This window comes from Schistocerca nitens, chromosome 4 (genome assembly GCF_023898315.1).
Source record: "Schistocerca nitens isolate TAMUIC-IGC-003100 chromosome 4, iqSchNite1.1, whole genome shotgun sequence".
In the NCBI taxonomy this organism is placed as follows: Eukaryota; Metazoa; Arthropoda; class Insecta; order Orthoptera; family Acrididae; genus Schistocerca; species Schistocerca nitens.
This window is the reverse complement of record NC_064617.1, coordinates 351,442,997-351,465,735: the sequence shown is the minus strand read 5'-3', so window position 1 is coordinate 351,465,735 and position 22,739 is coordinate 351,442,997. Positions and strand designations below refer to the sequence as shown.

Here is a 22,739-nt window from a genome sequence, read left to right as displayed (position 1 = left end):
CACGATATCGCTCAGGATGACACCCAAGAACTCTGTCAATCAGTGCCAAGCCGAATGCTGGACCAACACGTCATTGGCTTGTTCAATTTGTGAATCCCTTTCTCTTGGACAAATCATCTAATTTTTCTGCTATCATTTGATTTGTTTGTCTGTACTTGTATATCACTTCTACCGATTTCCGTCCCATTCGGATAATTCGTTCGCGGCGTGATTCCCCCCCCCCCCCCTAGAATCTATAATGATCTGTGGTCCTGGTACTGGTCCTGGATCCACACCTAATAGTATGGAAACGAAGATTACTATACAAACTGTTTTCGTCTGTTATTTTCTACATTCAACATCAAATTGACGTGACACTTTATGACGGTGAGGGATATGGAAATAATTCAATATAATAAGAGCCATGCACTACCACAAGTGAGAGTCGTGGGTGGTGATTGTTACATATGAATAGGAAGAATTTCAAAGTTGTAACCCAAAGAAGATCACAGAAATCACTGGAGATTTTTGTAATGGCACTCATCAATTGAAAATACGAATAACTGTAACCAGTTACATTTATTATACTGTCCACTACGCTTTTCAGAGAGTTATACATCCGTCATAAAGTAAAGATCTTTGCCTAGTTCAGTGTATGGTCATCATCGTCATCATCATCATTAGCAGCAGCTTGCGTGTGTTATACGGCTGGTGCTGTGTTGGTCCGCGTATACAGCTTCCTCCGATCATGCCAGTCTCCTTCACCTACCTCGTCCTGGACCTCTCGCCTCTAGCTCCTTCTAGGTCGTCCCCACTTTCTTCTTTCCGCTGGAATCCACTACCGCACTGTCTTTGATCGTATCCTATCTTTCCGTTTTAGACGTTTCACCTCCGCGGTGTCTGTTATTGAGTTATGAACACTCATAGCCTCTCTTATGTTGACATTTGGTACACGGACCAGCTTAGAGATGCCACAACTTCGCCTTCAAACGTGAGTGTACGGTAATTGATGTAAATACGATTGTAAAAGGAGCCAGAGGCCACTGAAAGATAGAACCACAGGTTACCCGAAAGTCGTACTTACATCCATGTCTTGCTACCTGACACATATTCAGCAGATGTATAACACCCCAAAACGTACAAGAGTTTAATAAGTGTGACTGCTTTCTATTGTAAAGATCGCGATCAAGCCTAACCTATAATGGTCGCATTTAATGTTAATGAGATACACTTCTGACCAAAGAGCTAGTACGCCATGAACACATCTGAAAAGAACAGGGCCATTCAACTAACCAACATTCGTTTTGAGCGCGACAACAAATGCTGTAACACGTTACTAAATGCCTGCCCTGAAAACTACCTAGAACGGATAGTTCGGAAGCCCGCTCATGATGGAAATGTATTTGATCTAATGGCAATAAAGACACCTGACACCTTTGAGGATATCCATATAGAAATTAGTATCAGCGACTATGAGGAAGTTGTAGCAACAATGATTATCAAAAGTACAAATGACAACTAAGACAAGTCGAGAGATTTATATGTTCAGTAAACTAGACAGACGCAGCAGTATACGTCAGTGAGGAATGTGAAGTATTTGTCTGCACGGAGTGCGTGTGAAATCTTATGGGACTTAACTGCTAAGGTCATCAGTCCCTAAGCTTACACACTACTTAACCTAAATTATCCTAAGGACAAACACACACACCCGTGCATGAGGGAGGACTCGAACCTCCGCCGGGACCAGCCGCACAGTCCATGACTGCAGCGCCTAGACCGCTCGGCTAATCCCGCGCGCCGGCCGCGGTGGTCTCGCGGTTCTAGGCGCGCAGTCCGGAACCGTGCGACTGCTACGGTCGCAGGTTCGAATCCTGCCTCGGGCATGGATGTGTGATGTCCTTAGGTTAGTTAGGTTTAAGTAGTTCTAAGTTCTAGGGGACTGATAACCACAGCAGTTGAGTCCCATAGTGCTCAGAGCCATTTTTTTTAATCCCGCGCGGCTGTCTGGACGGGAACATGTAGCAGAACTGTGGCTCAAGTTTAAAAGAGTAGTTAATCGTGCATTGGATAGATATTTACCTGGTGGAAAACTTTGATGGGAGGGACCCTTTTTGGTATAAGGCCGCTGTAAAGAAACTTTTAGATAAAACAGTGACTACTGCCTAATAGTGCAAAAGGAAGCATAGAACTACAGACAGGAAGAGGCTGAATGAAACGCATTTGGCTGTCTAGAGAGGAATGAGTGAAGCCTTCAACGACTACCATAGCAGAATACTGTAGAAAGATCTCTCACAGAATCCTAAGCATATTCTTCTAATACGTTAGGTTACTAGTGGTTAGTGCCCAATCAATCATGGGTGAAATATGAACTGAACTTGAGGACCGCAAAGCAAAAGCAGTAATGGTGAACTCGGTTTCCAAATGTTCCTTCCAGTGGTACTGCACAAATTCAAGTCTCGCACCACTGCTAAGATGAGCAAAATAGAAATAAGGGTCATAGGCGTCGAGAAACTGCTGAAATCGCTAAAATCGAGCAAGTCTCCAGGGCCTAATGAAATCACTACTAGATTCTGTACAGAAGATGAGGCTGAGTTAGCACCTTTTTTGACCATAATATACCTTAGACTCCCTCCAACAAAGAACTAAGCACACTGGTTGGAAAAGAGCACAGGCCACACACCTCTACAAAAAGGGCCTCGTAATACTGTAGAATCGATTTATAAAATTATCGTCAAATGTCTTCAACAGCCTTTCGTTATAAAATCTTGAAACATATCCTGAAATCACACGTAATGAGGTATCTCGAACAGAATGATCCCATCTTGCCATCCAGAACGCATTCCAAAAACATAACTTGACATACCGAAAGCTTTGCGCCAAGGCAGTCAGTTGGCTGCAGCATTCCTTGATTTTCGAAAAGCATTTGACCCAGTGCCACAGCTACGCTTATTATCGAAAGTACGAGCAAATTGTGTATCATGCAAAATTTGTGACTGGTTTGAGGATAACTTGATAGCAACATGTTACCGTAGATGGAGGGTCATCGACAGATGTAGAAGAATCTCCAGGTGTGTCCCAGGGAAGTATTGGGACCTTTGCTTTTCATGTTATATGTTAATGGCCTTGCGAGGAATATTAATGACAACCACAGACATTTTTCAGCTATTATCTACAATGAAGTACTGTCTCAAGAAAGCTGCACAAACATGCAGTCCTGTCTTGATAATATTTCTAATTGATGTAAAGATTGACACCTCGCTTTAAATTTTCAGAATTCTGAAATTATGCACTTAACAAAACGGTAAGGTACAATTGGAATCGGTCAGCTCTTGCAAATACCAGGGTGTAACAATTTGTAAGGATATGAAATGGAATGTGATTACATAGGTTCACTTGTAGGTGGCGGACTTCGGCAGCAGTTGGTCTGCAAAGGAGATTGCTCACATAATACTCATTCGATCTATCCAAGAATATGGCTAAAGTTTGTGGGACCCATACCAAACAGGAATAACTGAGGATATTGGATGTATACAAAATAAAAGAGCACGAATGATTACAATCTTGTATTTAAGCGATAGCTCTTCCTGCGCTCCATACATCAATGCGCAGGGAAAATGTATGATGCGAAGTACCCTTGTCATACACTTCAATGGTTTTTCAGTGTGTGGATGTAGATGTATATATCAATGGACACAATTTTTAGAAAAGATTCTTGAAATATTTGTGTAATTGTAAAAGAGTTAATGTAAAATTTCAGCATTTGACAATTTGTGTGCAGGCAGTAAATACTATGAACTAACGTGTGCATTACTCAGCCTTTCTTTGGCGTTGTCTTTTAAATTGTGCAAATCCATTAAGTCTCTTTTACAACCAAATTCTGCAAAACGTCTGTAGTGAATCTGTACCGCCTCAGTGTCACACGTTGTGTTTGGGGAAGCAAGACTTCACTTCTGTTTAATGTGCTCTAATTTTTGAGACGATTAAAAAAGCCACGTGCTTTTTAATTGGATCACATACATTCAGCTTATAACGAGGAGCATTCTTCGTCTGCCAGTCTGTCTACCAACAGTCAGGAGTAATCAATTCAGATCTATGAGAAACACAGTTCGGGATTGGGGATGGCTACTTTACTGCTGGATTGGTAAGCTGGTCTATTTATGAGCAGTTAGTCCTGCTTTTCACAATGTTTAGAGGCATCTGAGAGGGAGAGGATCTGTATGCACTATCACAGGAAGCACTGCTGTAGGCATATTTCAGAGTTTCAGTAATTATCCGCAATCCTTTGTGTACGTCCTTCTTGACATGTGCAATACTCATTCAATCCCCAACATTACACTGCAGACTAATGCCAAGGTTGAGATTCTCAGGGAGTTAGCATTACTGTACCTCATTTCCCCTGCATACTTACTTAATAAATAATTTGTGAGTTTTAGTTTCACACGGCTCACACTTGATGTCTTCATGAGACTGTACCTCCTAATGTAGACCCCAGTTACTATGACCATTGTAGAGCAGTCGGAGCAGTTTATTGATATGTCACTTGGCGCCAAAGTTACAGCCAGAACTACCAACACTGCCCCACCCCTTTATGCCAACACAACGCTGCCCCCCCTCTTTATGACAACACAACAGTGCCCCTTCCTCTTTATGCTAGCCGGCCGGAGTGGCCGAGCGGTTCTAGGCGCTACAGTCTGGGAATCCTGCCTCGGGCATGGATGTGTGTGATGTCCTTAAGTTAGTTAGGTTTAAGTAGATCTAAGTTCTAGGGGACTGATGACCTCAGTAGTTAAGTCCCATAGTGCTCAGAGCCATTTGAACCATCTTTATGCCATCACAACACTGCCCGTCCCCCCTTTTATGCCATCGCTACACACACCACCTCCTGTTGTGCAAGCTCACAGGGCTATTTCCTCTTACTGTGCTCTCATCCTCTCATAGCAGACATCTCTTGGTACTACCATCATCAGCCTGCCGTCGCAGTGGCATTGATATCAGGGGATTCGTCCGACGACAGACATCCAGCTGTCCAAACTACTACATGTGCAGTTTCAGTACAACTTACAATACCCCCGAAACTTCCTGGCAGATTAAAACTGTGTGCCCGACCGAGACTCGAACTCCGGACATTTGCCTTTCGCGGGCAAGTGCTCTACCATCTGAGCTACCCAAGCACGACTCACGCCCCGTCCTCGCAGCTTTACTTCCGCCAGTACCTCGTCTCCTACTTTCCAAACTTCACCCCCAGGCTGTGGCTAAGCCATGTCTCCGCAGTATCCTTCCTTCCAGGCGTGCTCGTTCTGCAAGGTTCGCAGGAGAGCTTCTGAGAAGTAGCAGCAGAGTGAAAATCTCATTCTGGTTACAATACCTCTTTTTCTAAATTTTTGCACAAGTTACCGCTCCACAGATGGAATAACGCAACGTAGCGAAAAAATTATGTAAAAGTAATCTGTGACTCTTGACTGTTGAAACAAATGTTAGAGATCTTGTCTCACTGTCTCCCTTCTGTCTTCACTTCCGATGTAGATGCACGCTTTGGTAGGAGGTACCATTTGCAAAATGTAATGCGATATTTTTGTAATAAAATTGTTTCCATTCCATTAGTATTTCAAATCTGCAGTTATTTCTCCATTAATCGTGCAATATATGTCAAACACAAATAAAAATATTCACGTACAATAACTAAAGGCGTAAATTGAAGGATACTGACAATTTGCAAGAACATTTAGTTAGTTATTTTACTTCACTGGGGTTACTGTGTAATGCTCTATCTATTTGTACTCCATTAGAAATGAAGTTAATAACAAATTTACAGGAACTTAAAGTTCTTGGACAAGGTATTAAATAGAATGCATTAAAAAAAAGTTACCATTTCGTAAAGACTAGCCTCTCTTCCGCTGGACTCCATCTTCTGAAGTTGGACTGCTTTGCAGTCATCGCAAATCATCTCTAGTATGTAATATAACGATTCGTTCACATATATTGGTAAAACTTATCTACTTGTTCTAATAGCTGAGGAGAGTGTGTATGGTGTTTGCACGTTCTTAGCGAGAGAGACATAGTTCCTTCAAGACCATCTAACGTCGTTTCAATAGCAAAAGTCGTACTGCAGGACTCGTATCTAACAAAGCACAGTGACATCTGTTGTTGTGGTCTTCAATTGGAAGACTGGTTTGACACAGCTCTCCATGCTACTCTATTCTGTGCAAGCGTCTTCATCTCCAAGTAATTACTTCAACCTACACCCTTCTGAACCTGCTTACTGTATTCATCTCTTGGTCTCCCTCTACGATTTTTACCCCTCCCCCCCCCCTTCCACTCTTCCATCCAGTACTTAATTGGCGAACCCTTGATGTAGAGCTGCGTGCCCCAGGGAAAAATTAAGGCTGTAGTTTCCCCTTACTTTCAGCCGTTGTCAGTATCAGCACAGCAAGGCCGTTTCGGTTGACCCATCTATCTCACCAAAAACTGACAAAGGAGATCGGATGCACTGTGACTAAAGCGTAGGCCGAGCTCTTGCGATGGCGCCTCACGACCATTGTCGGCGCTACCATCACCACAGCGTTGAGATTGGAACATAATCGACTGATTGGCCCTTGATTCTATATTTCAGGATTTTCAAAGAGGTTAATCATGAGTTCCTGAGGGAGATATGTGTGGTGATATGAGAGAGCCCTTAGAAGCAGCGACTGGGCGAAGCCAGAAGCTACAGTCCCCCATGAAATTTAGACATATTCTTAGGAACCTGTGTCTCGTTACAGAATTATAATAATGTAGTTCTGATTTATTCTGTTAGCACAATTGCCTTTGTTTCTATGAACAAGCAGTGAAAATCCTATAGTATCCCATCACCAAATCAGGTTCCTCATAGGCGTCTATGTGCTGTGGTGGGACTAACCAGTAGAATTAAAGGACGGGATCGACTGACTGAGTGTGACTTACCAGAACAATAATTATACATTTATTTCTATCATAATCATCGTAAAAAAGGTAAAGCTTTCAGGCGTAGGTATTAAATTGATCTCAAATGGGCAAAACTTCACTCATAAAAGTTTTACAGATCAAAAGCTTCCGGAGCACAAAATTCTTAGCAGGTTCTGTGGAATTTCAAAAATTAGTTAACAATAATTACACCATCAAATTTAAAATCAGCACTGTGGTAGAGAACAGGTAACTAAGCTTATAATGCTACCACAAGGTTAAAAACCACACTTCAGAAATTCTTATTGAATCTTGAAAAATCAAATGTTCAGCATACACAGTTGTAAAACTTAATAACAATAGCTTCCCTTTTGGAAAAAGTATCGATGTTAGCTGTTTCAACAGGCTGCCATTAACATTAACTTTGGTACAAGACAATCTGTCCACATCCTCACATACAGTGTACATGAAAGTTAACAATGCGGTGATTTATCTGAAACAGTTCAGTATTAGTCTCAAAACACTGCAATCTTTTATCATTGTCAATGTAGCCAATCATGTTCTACAGGCAGTCTCTCCACATTTAAGAATTTACTAAACATCATCTGTGGTCAGTCATATTAACACACTCTGTCATAAGTCTGTACCCAAAAAATAAACTAATTGTCCAGGCTCGTCATTCACTTTAACGTAAACGGGTAGGGAAGTCTGTACTTAATGACAACGTTTTATGTCCGTCAGCAAAACCTCAGCTTACAGTACTTGCAGAAGCACTCTTTCTTAGCACAACTAGTCTTATTCACGCAATGGTCAAGCCATACCATCCTGTGTCCAAAATGGTAGAAAACACAGCCACAGCCACAACTGCAACCCATCATCGACGAGCCTTGCGTTCCACCACTCTAAATTTGCTGTGGTCATTAGGACACGAGATAGCTCCGCTGCGGTCAGATATCCTCCACTGTCAACAAGCCAGCCAGCACTCGGCTCACAGCAAACTTAGCTCCAGTGGACCATCTTGAACAGTCAACAAACTCGCAACTCGACTCACGGTGCACTCTCCCTTTCCACTTTTCCTGTGATTTTCATCCCCCCCTCACTCCATGTGGGTCCAATGGGAGGGGGGGAGGGGGGAGGGGAGGTGCTGGCAGTGGTACACTCAACCCACGCTTAGGCGTTAACATATAAATAATATGACAATGATTTTAAAATAGTAGTGAAATATGAGGATTATGAAAGACTGAAGTAATAAGTCTGCCTGAACAAATACTTTAAAAGCAGTGATAAAAATATGTTCATACAGCACAATTTAAGAAACACATGAACACCACTAAAACACTCGAAAAAAACATTGGAACAACACGGAAAAGACAGAACATAAAAAACGGAGCACTGCACACTTTCACTAAAACTCGAAGGGTCCTGCCCTGGGATGGTAGACGAAATGAAAAGTAGTTACAGAACGAGAGAGGAGAGTGTTGGGGATGGGAATTGAGGGCTAGTAAAAGGTGACAATGAGATAGGGATGGCTGTTGGGGGGACAGGGGGAGAGGGGTAGCTGGAATTGGGATTTGTGAATTTAAAAGGAAAAGGGAGTGGGGGAGGAAGGGGAGAGAGCCCCTGGGGCGGTGGAGAGGGGGGAGGGTGGATTCATAGTTGGTAGGAGGGGTATATTTTGGGATGGAGTTCACGATCTGGGAGAGGAAGATGGTTGAAATTTCTTTGGCAAAGGATGTGGAGGATGTGCAGGTGGAGCGTTAGTGGGACATGTAGGTAGAGGTAGCATTCTAGGATTGGAGAGGAGGGGTGGACATAATACGATTGTTGGAGTCGAGTTTACAGATGGTATAGATTATTGGGAAATGTTCTATGTGAGTGAAGAGATGTGGCAATTTGGTGAGTTGGTAAATGATCCTTGTGGGGGAAGGTTAAGTGGGTGTGTGAAGTGAGGTGGCGTTCCAGAATCTGGCGGGACTTAAAGAACTTGCGTAGGGCAGACATCCATGCAGCATTGGCATAGCAAAGGAAGGAGCTGAACAGGGATTTGTATGTGCGAAGGATAGAGGAGGGGTGTAATTCCCATGTTCGGAGAGTTAGTAGTTTTAGTCTATTGTGGGATTTCTGTTGGATAGTTAGTAAATGAGGTTTCCACGTTAGTTGCTGGTCGAAGGTTAATCCAAGGTATTTTAGTGTGTTAGTGAGCAGAACAGGACGCTTGTAAATGGCGAGCTCCCTTTGCCCTCTCGGTACTGCCAAATATCACTCATACCAGAGAGGCCATACCATCGCTGCCCGAGGACTTAACGAACTGGAGTAGTGCCAACCTCAATAATGCCACTCTTGGCTCAGTATAGATGCAGAAATACGTTGATATGTTTGTTGTCGCTAAGGAAACAGCTCACCATAGTGTCGTTGTACTGTTCTTTCATTGCATTCAGTGAACGAAGATATGCACATCGTCCAATTCTTAATCAGTAAACCTGTCCATACTGCTGTGTATCACTGTTAAGATACAATTAATACTGCCGGAAAAACAGACCCGAGACAGAACTGAGCATTAGTCAATGCAGACTTCAGGGTGTTGCATAAAGTGAGCGTTACTGTTGTCAGAGCAAGTGCCGTATATGGAAGGAACTAGTTTCTTTCCAAACAAGAAACCCAGGGCTTACTGTCGACACTTGCAGTGTTGCACAGGTATGTTCGGTGCACGCCTCTACAGTCCTTTCTTTCTTACAATAAGACAATGCCTATCTTTAGACTGTGGTGCTCGTTCCATGATGTTCCTACCCATTTGATGATCACAAAACACTGAAACAATAATTAGTTCTGCAAGCAGAGAGAGCGTACTGATTACAGCATAACAAACGCATGGACCATTTTAGCGTCTGTAGGTACATAATGTGTTCATGTAAGATAGGGGCACAATAAGCAGCTTTTATATCGAAACATAGACGCCGAACTGAAAACAGTGCAGTATTAGACACATAAGTAAGATTAACTGCGATTTGTGTTTTGGCGGTGGTATCGTCTGCTAGCATTGGAATTAAGCCATTCTCGTCGCGTTCGCATACGATGTAGCAGTAATTTTTTTTTTCTCCTGTCTTCTTGTCTTGCTTGCTTTATTTTCGTGACACATTGCGGATGTTGCATAAAACTTTGATATTTTGTGGCGTAATCTTAATCGGGAAGGCTCTACCCAGGAGCCTGTACAATAGACCACCGTGTTGAATACGATTGCGAACTTCTACAACAGCCCTATATGGGACACCAATGATAACTCCATATTTTTATGCTGATAAGCTGATTTTTAGTAAGGGAAGGACTTGCATAACGTACTAACCAGGAAATTTACGTTGATCAGTTTAGTGTAAAATACTGTAGGCCTATTAATTAACTTTGAATGTAAATATGACACATATTTTTTAAATACTTACAAAATAACCAATGTCGAACATTGAACAGGAGTGCAGCATTCTATCAGTCGGCCAATCTGAAAAAAATCGTGTTTACCTACCGGTATTTCATTTACGTTTGTTAACAGGTTGTCGTTCTGAACAGTTTTTTAAAATAATCCTGACAGCTGTACCACGACTGAAGAGTCCATAGAAGACAGAACACAGTATGTGACTCTTAACGGAGAGAAATCTTCAGAAGTAAAAATAACTTCGTGCGTATCCCAAGGGAGTGTTATAGGACCATTACTTTTCACAATACACGTAAATGACCTTGTGGATAACGTAGGAAGATTAATGAGGCTGTTCATGGACGACGCAATTATACACGAAGTCACAACACTAGAAAATTGTAGCGAAATGCAAGAAGACCTGCGATGGATCAATGTTTGGTACATGCATTGGCAGTTGACCTTCAGCATAACATAAATAGTCAGAAACATCCATAATTATGTGGCTACACGATTTCAGAATAATCTCTGAAAGCAGTCACATCCATTAAATATCTGGGAGTATGCATGCGGACATAACACTAATCGCAGGTATGGCAGATGCCAGACTGAGATTCATTGATTGAATTTTCTCGTTTTGAGAATACTGGAGGGCGTTCTGTTTTAGTTATAAAAAACCATTCAGCATATTATGCGATCTTGGTTGCTGAATGGTTTTTTGAGATTCATTGGCAGAATCAGCAGCAGCTTTAGACCATCCATAAAGCAGGTAGCTTACAAAACCCTTGAACGAATTTTTGTTCATGCGTGCTTAGCATGGCTATTTCTTTTCTTATCTTGCTGCACAAACACGCGGAATTTTAACTCGGCGGGGTCAGGGATTTTCTCTGCCTCGTGATGACTGGGTGTTGTGTGCTGTCCTTAGGTTAGTTAGGTTTAAGTAGTTCTAAGTTCTAGGGGACTGATGACCATAGATGTTAAGTCCCATAGTGCTCAGAGCCAATTTTAACTCGTTTGGAAGTGAATTAGACATTAGTATTTCGATATTAATCGTATTCATACAACGAAGAACTATCCAGTGCGGACCGGACATTGGTGCCGCTCCCCCCGTCGGAGGTTCGAGTCCTCCTCCGGGCATGGGTGTGTGTGTTGTCCTTAGTGTAAGTTAGTTTAATTAGTGCGTAAGCCTATGGTCCGATGACCTGAGCAGTTTGGTCCCATAGTCCTTACCACAAGCTTCCAAATGTTCCAGTGCGGACAGTTGATGGTTCAAATGGCTCTGAGCACTATGGGACTCAACTGCTGAGGTCATGAGTCCCCCAGAACTTAGAACTACTTAAACCTAACTAACCTAAGGACATCACACACATCCATGCCCGAGGCAGGATTCGAACCTGCGACCGTAGCAGTCGCACGGTTCCGGACTGCGCGCCTAGAACCGCGAGACCACCGCGGCCGGCGCGGACAGTTGATATTTGATGTCTACGCGTAATTGCCGTTGGTGCAGAGCATCGGTAAGTAATGACAAAAAAAAAACAACAAAAAAACAAAACACATGGTTCATTGTTGTTGCACTTTCAAACTTCAGTGTATTGCTTCGTAATAGATGGATTATATTATTTAAGTGACTTTGACAACTGACATAGACTACAGCTTAAGAGGCAAATTCAAACTTAAATGCATTGTGGAAATAATGTGATTATCGTACCGTGATTTCGATAAGCGTGTTATGTGAGCAATTCATACTTCAATATGTTTTTCAGCGACATACATTTCTAATATTGATATAATTTCGACAGACTTGTTGCACGAATAACAAATTAGCGGAAAAATATTAAATACCTGATCTTAGCGCCCCTTACAAGGTCTAGATCTACACCTACATCAGTACTGTGCAAACGACTGTGAAATGCACAGCAGAGGTTGCTTCCTATTGTAGCAGTTACTATGGATTCTTCCCGTTCCATTCACGTATGGAGATAATGAAGAATGACTGTTCAATAGCCTCTTTTTGAGCTGTGATTAATCTAATCTTGTTCTCACAAACCCTACGGGATCGATACGTATGGGGTTGTATTTTCCGTATCAGCATTTGAAGCCTGTTCTACAAACTTTGAAAGTGGGTTTCCTATCCTCAAGCAGCTGCCAGTTCAGTTGCCGTCAGCATCTCTGTGACACCCTCCCACTAGTCTTATCAGTCTCTGCATACGATCAATATCCCCTGCTCCTTCTAATCGGTCAAGGTCCCACGCACTTCAGAAATATTCTGGTGTGGCCGCAAGAGTATTTCGTAAGCGATCTCCTTTGCAGACTGATTATTTACCTGGCATTCTACCTATAAACCAAGTCTGCCACAAGCTCTAACCATGACTGAGCATATGTCATCGTTCCGTTACATATTCGTACAAAGTGTTACATCCAGTTATTTGTATGAGTTAGCGGTTTACAAATGTGACTCGTTGATACTGCAGCCGTTGTAGGATACTATGATTTTCGTTTTGTGAAGTGCACAATTTTACATTGCTGAACATTCAAAGCAAGTTGCCAATCTTTGCACCACTTTGAGATATTATCGAGATCCTGCTTAACATTTGTGCAGCATTTCTCAGACAGTACTATCTGCTAAATCTGCTAAAAATCTGATTTTACTGTTAATGTTATCTCCAAGATCATTAATATACAACGTGAACAGCAAAGGTCCCAACGCACTTCCCTGTGGCACATTCAAAGTTATTTCTGCATCTGTCGAAAACTCTCCATCCAAGGTAACATGCTGAGTGCTTCCTATCAAGCAGTCCTCAACCCAGCCACATATTCCGGTTGATACCCCTTACGATAGTAGTGAGTGGTTAAAGTGCAGCTATTCATAGAGGTCCAGTGTAGGCTATAGTTATCGTAAGGCTGCGAAACTTGATAGATACTCGAACGCACTAATGCGGAACTGATATACGCTTGAAAAAATTAGTTCTAGTTTTGGGCACCAGGTGCAAACCTGGCGCTGTACAGCATCTCGTCGGTGGCTCCGGTGTTCATATTGTCAAATTGGCAATTAATAATATCAACATTATGCTCTTTTCAGTTGTTTGACCTTTTCTGCCCATCTCCTGTTACTAATCCATTGCCCATTTCTATACATCTCTCTTGCATTCACAGGGCCAGATTTGCACCTGGTGGGAAAAATGGGAACTAATGTTTTTCCAATGTAAATCTGTTCCTCATTAACGCAGTAGAATATCTACCAAGTTTTGCCATACGATAATTACAGTCTACACTGGACTTCTGTGAGTTGCTGCACTTCAATCATAGCCATTCGCCAGTTTTTATAGTAAGCATAGATGTGGTATTAAGCAAGTACTTTTCGGAAATAAATACAGCTTCTGCCTGACTGCCTTGATACATGGCTTTCAGTATGTCACGTGAGAAGTGCAAGCTGGGTTCCATATGATCGTCTTTTTCGAAACGCTAAATGGTCGTTGGCTTGGAGTAGGTCATTCTGTTAGACTTACGTACTTTCGTGAATCACTTCTACAGCGCGTCTTGTAGGCGTGTGTGACCATTGCTTTCTTCGAGTTACTGGGAGTAAATGTGAGAGGGAATCCATTGGGCACTGGAGCATTATTGAGTTTTCGATATTCCAGCTGTTTCTCAACGCCATTGGTAGTAATATCGACATCACTGACCTTTGCCCTTGTGCCAGAATACCCCTGGATTGTTATTTGTAAAGAAACATCTTGGGTATCAATAAACCGCTTTAGCTGTATTTAGTCCATTTTTTTTCAATCACCACAGGTTTCATGGCACTAAAAGCCACATCTTCAGCCGGCCGAAGTGGCCGTGCGGTTAAAGGCGCTGCAGTCTGGAACCGCAAGACCGCTACGGTCGCAGGTTCGAATCCTGCCTCGGGCATGGATGTTTGTGATGTCCTTAGGTTGGTTAGGTTTAACTAGTTCTAAGTTCTAGGGGACTAATGACCTCAGCAGTTGAGTCCCATAGTGCTCAGAGCCATTTGAACCACATCTTCAGGTGAGCATCTGCATAACAGTAAATCAAGGAGGAGTAACAACACTGAGACATCCACTGATAGGATACATTTCTATAATTATTTTACGATTTTTAATTTTTTTTAAAACTATTAAAACTTTTTACATGATAATACTAAAATATTTGTACTCATTATATCGGAACTTTGTACCCAAGATTCGTTGCCTGCCAGAACTAAACATCGCTAAAGGACGGTATGTCATTAAATAAAACAGCCGAATGCATGGAATACAATTCAGTATGGTGGATGACGCTTAAACAAATAATGCCATAGTGATCCATTCGTAGAGTGAAAACAAATGCACAACTATTAAGACCTAATTTGTGGCTAGCACGGAAAATCAAGAAGTGGTTGCAACAAACTGGAGGGATGTTCTGCCCGAACCAATCACTTCAAGTAAATAGCTACTGCCGGAAAAACAGAACCTGGAAACCGACCTATATACTGTCGCGAACAGGGGACGCGGCCGCATGCTGTCCCTCACTAACGACAACAAAGTAAACCGCTTGGCTATAAACAGCTCGCGCATGAGAACAAAGAATATTGTTATCCCAATATTCCTTGCTCTCATTCACCATTCGTGTGTTTGCCAAAAGACGTCCAATCATCCGATTGAGCCAGTGCATCATCAGCGCATGCGCTAGCCGTCCATAGGCAAGCGGTTTGCTTTCTTGTCGTCAGTATGGGACAGCATGCGGCCGAGATCCCCTGTTCGCCACTGCGTATAGACTGGAGAAGCGGTAAGTCCGGTTTCCAGGTTTTGCTTTTCTGTCAGTAGATGTTTACTTGATGTCTTTGGTCCAAGTAAGACAGCTCCCAATTTTGTTGCAACAATTTCCTGGTTTTCCGTGCTAGACGCAAATTAGGTATTAATTGCTTTACATTTATTTTTACCGAACTAATGAATCACTATGATATACACTGCTGGCCACCGTAAATGCAACACCAAGAAAGACAAGAGGTAGCACAACAAAATTTATTTTGTAGATAACATGTTGACCAAGTATCAAATGATTACGTTTACAGACGTCTGTGACATGTGGTTCCTGCCAGAATCAGTAGCCAGAGTAGCCGCCATTGTTGGAGATCACCGCTGCCACACGTCTCGGCATTGAGTCAAAGAGACGTTGGATGTGTTCCTGGGGTACAGCAGCCCAAGCAGCTTCCACACGTTGCCAAAGATCATCTGGTGTGGCAGCTGGGGATGTAATCGGGGTCACTCGTTGAGCAACCATGGACCACATGTTTTCTATCGGCGAAAGATCCGGAGAGCTAGCCGGCCAGGGAAGCACTTCAATCTGGTTATTCACGAAGAACCTTTGGACAATGCGTGCCACGTGTGGTCGCGCATTATCCTGTTGAAATATGGCTGTGGCCGAGCCCTGAAGGTAAGGAAGGACAACTGGCTCCAGCACCTCGGATATGTAGCGCCGGCTATTTAAAGTACCGGCAATGCGTACTGGAGGCGTGCGAGAGTAATATCCAATACCGCCCCATACCATAATACCCGGTGCAAGACCAGTGTGGCGGTGCATAATGCAGCTGTCCAGCATCCTCTCTCCACGGTGTCTCTACACTCGAATCCGACCATCGTGGTGCTGCAGACAGAAGCGTGCCTCGTCAGTAAAGACAACGTCATTCCATTCTGCCGTTCACATCCGTCTGTCATCACACCATTGGCGACGGAGACGTCTGTGGTTCTGCGTCAATGGTAGACGAAGCAATGGACGTCTTGCGGACAGACCACTCTGCAGTAAACGGCGTCGGATGGTACGCGCAGACACTGGATGATGCGTTACAGACGCAATGTGCTGTGCTGTGGTTCGGGATCTCACTGAGCGATCCGCCACTGCCATGCGCACGTGCAGTGGTGCACCGAGGTGAATGCGATCGACCACGTCGGTCCGTCGTACCCTCCTGCATCCAGCGGTCACATATCCGCATTACAGTTGTTTGGTTTCGTCCAACACGACTAGCGATTTCTCTGTATGATAATCCACAATCTCGGTAAGCCACTATCCTTCCTCTGTCGAACTCGGATACTTGATCAAACGATGTTCGCTGTTGTCTACGAGGCATAACTGATCGTCTTGTGAAACAACCACAAGGTAAACACACGTGCCGAACGTACACTCGTCGAAATCGCCAAGCCTTAAATGGCGCTATGAGGTGGCGCCACAGGCGCGCGTGATGTGCGTCTGCGCTGAAATTCTAATCAGTTGCATATCTCATCGCTGCAAACCCATGGTGTAAATTTCACTTGATTCGGATGCTTCCTTCAGGCTGTTGCATTTACGGTGGCCAGCAGTGTAATTTATGTGCTATCCATCGTATTGGATTGGAATCCATCCATCCATCCTGCTGTTTTATTCAATGACATACTGTCTTTCGGGCATGTTTTGTTATGACAAGCAACGAACGTTAGGTACAAAGTTCAGAGCTTTTTAGCTCTAATGTTTTAGTTATGTGAGGAAAATATTTTAATATTCTCACGTAAAAGATTTAACATTTTTAATTTTTTTTTAAAAAAAGTCGTAGAATAATTTTAGAAAGTAACACGAGTGGATGTCTTAGTGTTGTTATTCCTTCTTGATTTACTCATTTTACTAAGGTTTGAAGCTCCTCTTCTAGTTCTTCCGTGCTTGCGATTTAAAAACTGGGTTGTTTTGGAAATCAGCCTTATGCAAACATAATAAGTTTATTTTTATATTTCCCCAGACATGTTCCGACACCAATATGTCATATTCTGTGGGTTAAATTTTTATTTTCTTAAAATTACATCGCTAATTGAACTGTATTATTAAACATTGATTCTAGTGCCCGTTTTAGGCGTTTTTTGACAGCATGTCATATTTTTCGTCTTGTTTTGTGTCCTTGGTTGGTGTCTTTATCAGCTTCTACACTACTGGCCATTAAAATTGCTACACCACGAAGATGACGTGCTACAGACGCGAAATTTGCCCGACAGGAAGAAGATGTTGTGATATGCAAATGATTAGCTTTTCAGAGTATTCACACAAGGCTGGCGCCGGTGGCAACACCTACAACGTGCTGACATGAGAAAAGTTTCCAACCGATCTCTGATACACAAACAGCAGTTGACAGGCGTTGCCTGGTGAAACGTTGTCGTGATGCCTCGTGTAAGGAGGAGAAATGCATACCATGACGTTTCCGACTTTGATAAAGGTCGGATTGTAGCTTATCGCGATTGCGGTTTATCGTATCGCGACATTGCTGCTCGCGTTGGTCGAGATCCAATGACTGTCAGCAGAATATGGAATCGATGGGTTCAGGAGGGTAATACGGAACGCCGTGCTGGATCCCAACGGCCTCGTATTATTAGCAGTCGAGATGACAGGCATCTTATCCGCATGGCTGTAAGAGACCGTGCAGCCACGTCTCGATCCCTGAGTCAACAGATGGGGACGTTTGCAAGAGAACAACCATCTGCACGAACAGTTAGACGACGTTTGCAGCAGCATGGACTATAAGCTCGGAGACCACGGCTGCGGTTACGCTTGACGCTGCATCACAGACAGGAGCGCCTGCGATGGTGTACTCGACGACGAACCTGGGTGCACGAATAGCAAAACGTCATTTTTTCGGGTGAATCCAGGTTCCGTTTACAGCATCATGATGATCGCATCCGTGTTTGGCGACATCGCGGTGAACGCACACTGGAAGCATTTATTCGCCATCGCCATACTGGTGTATCACCCGGCGTAATGGTATGGGGTGCCATTGGCTACACGTCTCGGTCACCTCTTGTTCGCATTGACGGCACTTTGAACAGTGGGCGTTTCATTTAAGATGTGTTACGACCCGTGGCTCTACCCCTCATTCGATCCCTGCGAAACCCTACATTTCAGAAGGATAATGCACGACCGCATGTTGCAGGTCCTGTACGGGCCTTTCTGGATACAGAGAATGTTAGACTGCTGCCCTGGACAGCACATTCTCCAGATTTCTCACCAATTGAAAACGTCTGGTCAATGGTAGCCGAGCAACTGGCTCGTCACTATACGCCAGTCACTACTCTTGTTGAACTGTGGAATCTTGTTGAAGATGCACGGGCAGCTGTAGCAGTACCCGCCATTCAAGCTCTGTTTGACTCAATGCCCAGGCGTATCAAGGCCGTTATTACGGCCAGGGATGGTTGTTCTGGGTACTGATTTCTCAGGATCTATGCACCCAAATTGCGTGAAAATGTAATCACATGTAAGTTCTAGTACAATATACTTGTCCAATGAATACCCGTTTATCATCTGCATTTCTTCTTGGTGTAGCAATTTTAATGGCCAGTAGTGTATTTAGTGCATTGCTTTCACCCAGTTCTTCATGAATTTCCGCACACTAAAAATAAACTAATTGTGTTTGCATAAGGCTGATTTCCAAAACAACCCAGTTTCTTGATTTAGTGTTAGGCAGATCTTCACCTGAAGATGTCGCTTTTAGTGCCGTGAAACTGTTGGTGATAAAAAAAAATTAAGGTCTAAATACAGCTGAAGCGGTTTATTAGTACCTAAGATGATTATTCCTAGCTGTGGTTGCCCTACCTAAAAGGTTGTCTGTAAAGAAAGAGTCGAAGACATAATTTCGATATGAAAAAATGTTTTTAACCGTCAAAAACGGGAGATCTCTTACGATACAGGATGGCTGACTACAACAGTGGCTGACTGTATGCCGGCTGAGCGCAGAACCAAATGTTGCAGGCCAGTGTGGACGTGGGAGTGCCGCGAGAGCCGATGCGAGAAGGTGGCCGCCGGTGAGGGCGAGGCGCAGTCGCTGGGCGCGTGCCGGCTGGCGTGCGACCCCTGGGCGACGCTGTGGCCGCGGCCGCGCGGCGGGCTACAGAGGACGCCGGGCCGCCTGCTGGCGCTCAACCCGTACAGCGTGTCCGTGGAGGCGGCGGGCCGCGACCTGCAGCCCGGCGTGCGCCAGCTGCTGCAGGAGGCCGGCCGCATCTTCCACAGGAAGGTAGAGCGCAAGGCGCGTACCAGCGCCAAGCAGCGGTCTGCCGGCGAGCGACGCTCCCTCTTCGTCACGCTCACCGTCAACGACGGACAGACGCGCTCCTTCCACACGGACACCTCGGAGGCCTACTCCCTCTCCATCTCGGAAGTCACTGCTGGCAGGGTAAGTGCGTGTGCGCGTGGGTGTGGCATGCTGTACGCGGCCCAGTCACCTTGTGACCACCGCCTATGTTCGGCGTCGACGTGTGTCGTGTACATAGTTCCGCGTAGTCAGCGCGTACACCACTTTCCCACTAGAGCGCGCCCCGCTAAGGCCGGTATTACACTATAAAATTTCTTTGTCAAAGATTTGATCAAAGATGTGATCAAATATTCCGTCAAATATATTCGACAAAGATCTTTGACGTAGCGCTAGAAGGGGTATTACACTGTCGTCATATTTTTCGTCAAAGTTCGAGATGGCTGAGCACAACTTGTTATTAACTGCAGCAGTTGCATGTACCACAGTTGCACTGTGTGCATATGCGGAAGAGAAACGGGGTAAAAAAAAGGAAACATACCTGGGTGAAGCCGTGAGTTTTACGACGGCGCAATAAAAGCATTCAACAGAACTTGTTACGTGAGCTTATAGTGGAGGACGTCAAGTCGTACATCAATTATTTAAGAATGGATGAGCATACATTTCTGTATGTGCTCAATGAAGTGTATCCTCATACCACAAAGCACAATATTCACTTAAGAACTGCTACATTTGCAGAAGACAGGCTCACTGTAACACTCCGATTACTTGCTACAGGAGAGGGTTGGATTAGGTTAGGTCAGGTCACCAATCTTCGTAATCTATTTTTGTATTCAGCGTGCCTCACGTTGTAAAGCGCCTCATCAGCTTCATACGTCTCTATTAATTTTGTAGTTGTCAGCACACACCAATTGTATTTACCGGCAATGTTTATAAAAACACTACAGACGACAGAATGCAGCGATTCTAGCGCTTCATGTGGTAACATGTCACATTGCAGTGAACAGAAGACAAGCGACTTCTTTGATAAAATCTACAGCGAGGCCCTAGATTTGATCAAATATTGAACGACATTTGACAAAGTTCCCTATTACACCATCAGATATCTTTGACAAAGATATTGGACAAAGATTTTTGACAAAGAAATTTGATAATGTAATACCGGCCTAAGCACAACAGCGCAGGCGCAGCACTCATCCGTCTCTGCACTACAAGATGGCGCCCCCATAGAGACAAACCAAATTATGCTTCCGCCGATCCACGTATTAATATGTAACGCAGCCAATGAGATTGCTGCTAACATAGAATCTTTTCTCCTCGCGGATCGCACTCGCGCAGTGATACATGAACACGCGAGGTATAACGAGTGTACAGACCTCCGATTAGTCAGTCCGCATTTGTCTGTACCAGTCTATAGTCAATTTTCAGTCTGCACCTAATGACATTACCATATTCGGGCCGGCCGGAATGGCCGAGCGGTTAAAGGCGCTACAGTCTGGAACCGCACGACCGCTACGGTCGCAGGTTCGAATCCTGCCTCGGGCATGGATGTGTGTGATGTCCTTAGGTTAGTTAGGCTTAAGTAGTTCTAAGTTCTAGGGGACTTATGACCACAGCAGTTGAGTCCCATAGTGCTCAGAGCCATTTGAACCATTACCATATTCCTGTACATAGCCAGGATGATAAATGTATAGACACTTTTGTCAAGGATCATAGATATATGTGAGAATAAGATTAACGTACCAATACCAAAGGAACTTCAGGTTGTCAATTGTAAATAGCCTCCAGAACCAAGTTAAGTAATTTTTATGCTTGTTATTATTTTAATAAATGTGTGTGAAAATTAATGAAGTTCTGTTTAAAGTTGGTCACTGTCAATCTGCTACTCTAAGTGTGCAAGTGGCATTTCTATCGTCTGACCTAACGGCAGAAGATAAACACGCCACGATAAGACCACGAGACATGTTGCTGACACTCGCCTACTTCGTTGGAGCGACAAGTCAAATAATCTGATGGTGTGTGTACCGAAGGTCTTACAGTACGCTCACCACAACGTGCATCAACCATTAACCATTCCCATATGGCAGGTGACAGCAGTAGCAATGGGGGCATGTGTTGGGGGAGGGGTCAGAGGAAAGCAATGCAGTCATCATCGTAACTCAGAAACTGAGGACTTATCTAACGTCCAAGGGTGGCGGCATTTCAAACTGTTCGATGTGCAACAACCATTCCCATATAGCAGGTGACAGCAGTAGCTGTGGGGGATGTGTCGGGGGGAGGGCACCGAGGAAAGCAGTACAGTCATCATCGCAATCCAGGAACTGAGGACTTATCTAACGCCCAAGGGTGGAGGCATTTCAAACTGTTCGATGTGCAACAACCATTCCCATATAGCAGGTGACAGCAGTAGCTGTGGGGGATGTGTCGGGGGGAGGGCACCGAGGAAAGCAGTACAGTCATAATCGCAATCCAGGAACTGAGGACTTATCTAACGCCCAAGGGTGGAGGCATTTCAAACTGTTCGATGTGCAACAACCATTCCCATATAGCAGGTGACAGCAGTAGCTGTGGGGGATGTGTCGGGGGGAGGGCACCGAGGAAAGCAGTACAGTCATCATCGCAATCCAGGAACTGAGGACTTATCTAACGTCCAAGGGTGGCGGCATTTCAAACTGTTCGATGTGCAACAACCATTCCCATATAGCAGGTGACAGCAGTAGCTGTGGGGGATGTGTCGGGGGGAGGGCACCGAGGAAAGCAGTACAGTCATCATCGCAATCCAGGAACTGAGGACTTATCTAACGCCCAAGGGTGGAGGCATTTCAAACTGTTCGATGTGCAACAACCATTCCCATATAGCAGGTGACAGCAGTAGCTGTGGGGGATGTGTCGGGGGGAGGGCACCAAGGAAAGCAGTACAGTCATCATCGCAATCCAGGAACTGAGGACTTATCTAACGCCCAAGGGTGGAGGCATTTCAAACTGTTCGATGTGCAACAACCATTCCCATATAGCAGGTGACAGCAGTAGCTGTGGGGGATGTGTCGGGGGGAGGGCACCGAGGAAAGCAGTACAGTCATCATCGCAATCCAGGAACTGAGGACTTATCTAACGTCCAAGGGTGGAGGCATTTCAAACTATTCGATGTGCAACAACCATTCCCATATAGCAGGTGACAGCAGTAGCTGTGGGGGATGTGTCGGGGGGAGGGCACCGAGGAAAGCAGTACAGTCATCATCGCAATCCAGGAACTGAGGACTTATCTAACGCCCAAGGGTGGAGGCATTTCAAAATGACTAACTTGGTAAATTGTTCTCGTGTTTAAAGTACAGGGTTATTACAAATGATTGAAGCGATTTCACAGCTCTACAGTAACTTTATTATTTGAGATATTTTCACAATGCT

At 44.1% G+C, this 22,739-nt stretch overlaps 1 protein-coding gene across 6 annotated transcripts in view; it reads left to right on the top strand.

The window, feature by feature from the left end:
• LOC126251940 (chitooligosaccharidolytic beta-N-acetylglucosaminidase) overlaps positions 1–22,739 on the top strand; it is a 226,111-nt gene that overhangs the window by 165,426 nt on the left and 37,946 nt on the right. For all 6 annotated transcript variants that reach the window (XM_049952699.1, XM_049952700.1, XM_049952697.1 and 3 more), the window contains exon 3: positions 19,055–19,478. In XM_049952699.1, coding sequence (XP_049808656.1) covers positions 19,055–19,478 — 424 coding nt within the window. The remainder of the gene's footprint in view (positions 1–19,054; positions 19,479–22,739) is intronic.